The 5,013-nt window shown below is 58.6% G+C and overlaps 1 protein-coding gene across 1 annotated transcript in view; it reads left to right on the top strand.

Annotated features, from left to right (window-relative positions):
* Window positions 1–4,504, top strand: part of MDFI (MyoD family inhibitor) — an 18,947-nt gene extending 14,443 nt beyond the window's left edge. The window contains exon 5 of the mRNA XM_009888306.1: window positions 4,332–4,504. Coding sequence (XP_009886608.1) covers window positions 4,332–4,504 — 173 coding nt within the window. The remainder of the gene's footprint in view (window positions 1–4,331) is intronic.
* The last annotated feature ends 509 nt before the right edge of the window (window positions 4,505–5,013 follow it).

Raw genomic sequence — 5,013 nt, 5'->3', positions numbered from 1 at the left:
CAGGAGGCAGTGAGGATCTTAGTGGTGAGCTAAAGGCGGTCGGAGCCCGGCGCCGTGCAAGTGCATGGAGGGGAAGAGGATGATACGGGCAGCCTTCCTCCCCCCCACGCGTGGCACGGAGGACTCGGGGTGGTGGATCGAGGCTTTTAGCCCTTGCCCTGGCACAGGCCCTCGGGCTGAGCCCCGGAGCAGGGGGCTGAGGGGGGGGATGCACATCGCTGCCCACCCCGGGACGGCCGGGACCGGGGCCCCATCCAGCGCTCAGTGGGAGCTTTTCCACGGGCTCTGGCTGAGGCTCTGCTCCAAACCCTCTGCATCCTTGGCAAGGAAGGACGGAGGCGCTGGCCTTCCCCAGCTTGGCCTCACTTGTGGTGCTAATTAGGGAGGTTGGAGCTGGCAGGGTGCTCTCCCTGCCAGCTGCAGTAACGAGCGCTGCTGGAGTCGCTTAATGGGGAACAGATTCCCCCAGTGCAGGAGGGCCCTGCGGGCTGGCCGTGCCGTGCGTGCTTGTGTCCTGGCGTGGGAAGGGGGGGTGTGCCACCCAGCAGCCCCTCGCCTTCTCCCCCAGCTTTGCTCCAGCATGAAATGCCCTTTTAACGCTCCTGAGGGACGGGGTCCCCACGCAGCAGCTCTGTCCGCCCGCCCCGGCTTGAAACTCGTGGGCAAGGCAGAGCAGGGAGGTGGGGAGCAGAGCCGGGCTCTTCGCGGAGCATGATGTACTGCTGAATGTATGTGATATTCACGCCTACGAATGTACTTTAGTGATGGCTGCCTTTGAAAAATGCAAATAAAATAGCACCCGCCGGCACAGGGCTACCCAAAAGCGCAGCTCAGCCCTGCAGAGAGGTCCCACCTTCTCCACCGGCTGTTTGGGGCTGGACATTGGAAGGGGAAAAGCCAGATTTTTTTCAGTCCCAACCCCAAGTCTGGGGCGCATTCGCTGCCCTGAGCAGTGCTGGCTGCTCTGCTCACGTCCTGGGCGCTCCTGAAAATCACAGGGATGGTTCTGGGATGTGGGAATGACAGACCAGAGCGGGGAGTGATGGAGGAAAGTAACCCAAGTCCCTGGAAAGGGCTCAAAAAGCAAAGCTCAAGCCGCCTTCTGGATGCAAGCTGACACTGGCCATCCACCTCGCAAACCACCAGGGAAGGCAAGAGTTAAACCCTCCTGCCTGGGAATTAATTAACAACAGATGTGCTCAGTTTTAACTAATTACTCTCCTGCCAGCACTTGGTTTTTATGGTTCTCTTGGAAGCCTCTGGGAGCTGGGAACCATCACACCATGGATGCTGGCCCCACGGGCTGGGCTGGGCACCCAGGGCTCGCCTGCCCTCCTCCCCTGGCCCCTTGCTTGGTGTTTCAGGTGAAGCAATTCAATGAAATGGGCTAAAATTCATGAAATGGTCCAGTTGCCTAACTGCCTTGCTCTGGTGCTGCTGGTTTTAGCCCAGCTTAGTGGCAGGGTCCCCCCATGAGTGACACACATCTGCCTCCCCGGGATGGTGTGATCCCAGCTGGTGCTGCTTGTCCAATACTCTCTGCTGGCGATTCATTACGGATAGGACATCGGGTGTATTAATGATGGGACCTTATTGTCTAATTGCCAATAGACTGCCAGGGCCGCGCATTACTGGGGCTGCGTCTGTGCCGCCGGGCTCCCATGCTGAGCACGTCTAGAGATGCAGCCAGGGTAGATCAAGATGTACAACACGAGGCTTGGAAACTATGCAGAAGCTGTGGCAGGCAGGTGAGAAACCCTTCTGCTTCAGGGCTGGCTCACCCCATCGCCGTGAGGTTTCCAGGCACCCTCTTTCTCCGCGTGCTGTGGGCGGCTGGAGGATGCTGTATGGGCTGAGCCCCACATTCCAGCAGCTTGGATGCGCCCCTGCGCCTTCGGTGGGGGACCGCTTTCAACATCCCGAGCTATTTCTGTCCACAATCACAATCAATAAAGCAAGTGAGAGGATTTTTATTTTCCACTCCAAATACTTTCTTCCATCCTGTTTCCTCCCAGTTTACACGGCGGACTGGGGCGTGCTCCAGCAAGGAGGCCCATGAAGCCGTCTCCTCCTCCTCCTCACTGCCGATGCAGTCCTCCGCTCCCGCTCCTGTGCTCCTGCTCCTGCCCCAGCCCGACGCCACCCCCATGGTCCCATCTAAGTCACTGCAACCCAAGGGACAGGTTTTGCTGGGGAGAGGGGGTGAGAGAAAGGCATTGCACATGTGTGTGCGTGTGCACACACACGCTCTCACGCATACATACACAAGAAAACACGTTCAGAGCCAAAGGGGAAAAAAATAAAACTAGGTCTTTGGAAGAGACAGCAGCTCATGTAATCCCAGGTTCTGCCGGGCTGCCTCCGCACAGCGCGGCGATGGGGGGACGGGCCGAGGGGAGACGACTGCAGTCTATTAAACTTCCTTTGAGAACCTGCCAGACTGACAACAGCTGGAAGGAATTAACATTTCAGGTCCACCAGCTCCTCTCCTCGCTTTCACCCTTCCCCAAAAACCAGCTTGAGGCCACAGGCTCAGCAGCATCACTTTTTCCCACTCCTTGGCGTCCGAGAGTATCTGGTCCGAGCTGATTTCTTCTTTGATCCTGAACCTGCCAGAAGCGTGAGCATCTGCTGAATGAAAAAAAAATCCCAGTGCCTGTGCCGGCACAAGCACCCAGTTCGGGTCTCTTTCGTCCTAGAGGTTTGGGACCAAGGTGGGGTGTCACAACGGTGCTGCAAGGTGGCTTCAAGCCATCTTGCACCCCTCAGCCTCCTGCACAAGAGACAGCACCGCCGAGGAAGGAAAAACCACCCAGGCTGCCCAGTGGTACCACTCCGGGCAGCACGGATGCCCCACACGCAGGATGCAGGACAGGGTTTGTTGGCTTGGGAAACCCCACCAGCTGCCAGTGTTTGCTGTCGCTTTGGGGTGTCCTCAGCCCGGGGGAGCACCAGAGCTGCCTGTCCCCTGCTCGTGGGGACCCTCGTCCCAGCTGGGGGGGTGCTGCCAGCCCGGCACCCCGACCCCTTCGCTCTGTGCAGTGGGAGCTTGGCAGGAGCCGGGCTGGGGAGGGGGGGAGCGGGGTGGGACGGCTCCGTGCTGCTGTCGCCAGCAGAGATTACACAGAAAGTTATCGTGTCTCGAGGGAAGAGGGGGGTGCAGAAGCCGTCTGAGCTCGGCGATAGCTGAAGCAGTGCAGAATTGGCAAATGCCGGAGGGTTTCGCTGCCAAACGGCAATCTGCCTGAAAGCGCCGGCTCTTCCAGCCAGCCTTGGAGGCTGGGACCCAAGCGGAGACCATATATCCCCACCTTCTGCCTTGCTACCAAGTTGGAGAAGGAAAATGCAGAAACGCTCGTGTTAACCCTCTCCTGGGTGCCTGGGGAGGAGCGGAGCAGCCCGGTGAGGCTCTCACCCTCGGGCACTGCCGGAGAGCTGGGCAGGGGGCAGGCGAGGGCTTCGCCCCAAAGAAACACCGAGACCCCGAGGGACACAACAAGGGACAAAGCCAGAACGGACCGGACAGCTGGACCCGTGGCCCCTGGGGTCATATACATAGATATACTCCCAGGCACGTATATCCAGGGACCACCGCTTGAGTTAATGCAACTGCTTCAGCCTCCTGCCCAAAGCCAGAGAAACAAGGTTGAAGCCCCACTCTAGGAGAGCTGGACAGACACACGGACCCTGTATCGCCCCGGTGGGTTTTTTCCAGGGACACATCCTGGAGCTCAGCATTGCCACAGGTTCCAACCGAAGGGGGCTCTGCCTCCCGCGCGGTACCGGGGCTCAGAGCAGAGCCGGTGGCTGGAAGGAGCGGGTTCATGGGGTCGTGTGGGGAGCAGATGACTTCTCCAGCATCAGAGAAGCCAGGAAAACAAGGGGGAGAAGCAACTGCTTCAGAGGGGCTGATGTGGGCTCGCTGTGTGGTCCAGCTGCCCAGGGATGGCACGGCAGCCTCGGGCTCGGGCATGCCTGTGCTGGGGCATGGGACGGCGAGATCCTGGTCCAGCAGCCCTGTGGTCTCACGCATCACCATCACCAGGGCTAATTACAGCTACTGGGCTCCTACCTACGAGCCCCACACTGGGTACGGGCTCCTCTGTGCATGCAGGGCAGCGGCCCGAACCAGGAAAAGTCACTAATAAAATCGAGTGACTTTATTTTTTGTTTTAACAACATTTTTTATGCCTTCAACACTTTAGCGTACACCTCATTTCATCTACAGAGCTGATAGGACCCCCATCGGCTCAGGCATCTCCTTTTTGCCTGCTCGCAAAAACTGCAGCAGTTGCATGAGCGACTTTCAAGTGTCACCTCATCCCCCTTAGCCGTGCGATGCCGAGGGCTGGTGCTCGATGCCGAGGGCTGCCGTGTGATGCGGCCGGTGCGCAACGCCGAGGCCCCGGGCGCCCCCGCCGGCACAGGGATACCTGCCTTGCAGAGCAAGCAGAGACTTTTCCGCGCGGCTCGTCAGGAAGAGGTGCCTCATAAACCCAAATAGTGATTTCCTGCTGCAGTCGGTGGGAGTTGTTTTCTTTAAAAACGCAGCTGAAACCGGAGAGGGGATGGAGTTAGCTTAAATATCTGGGAGCTGGGGAGTTTGCTGTGTGTGAGACAGCGCCAGCAGCCAACACACACACACACACACACACGCACGCACGCACGCACCCGCCAGGGATGCCAACATTTGAAAGCCATTAACAGGAGTATTTTGGGAGGAAAATTCGGCCCTACCTTTAACCCCACACAGACACGCACTGAACGGCCCCGGTGAGTTATAGAGTGAAAAAAGTGGCACCATTTTTCTTTTAAGACCAAAGCCCTCGTCCCGGCTAAGTAGGGAAAGTTGGCACACGTTGCGCACACGTGCGTGACAGGGCGAACAGACACTCACCTCCCAGGCATTAATTCACTTCTATTTACATGCTGGGCCTCACATGGGCTCCTGCTCACACCCACCCGGCTTCCCCTGTGCGCACAGATGCCGTGGTGGCACGTGGAGGTGACCGG

This window comes from Charadrius vociferus, unplaced genomic scaffold (genome assembly GCF_000708025.1).
Source record: "Charadrius vociferus isolate BGI_N301 unplaced genomic scaffold, ASM70802v2 scaffold266, whole genome shotgun sequence".
NCBI lineage: Eukaryota > Metazoa > Chordata > Aves > Charadriiformes > Charadriidae > Charadrius > Charadrius vociferus.
Note: the sequence above shows the minus strand (reverse complement) of the source record. Positions and strands in the feature narration are given on the sequence as shown.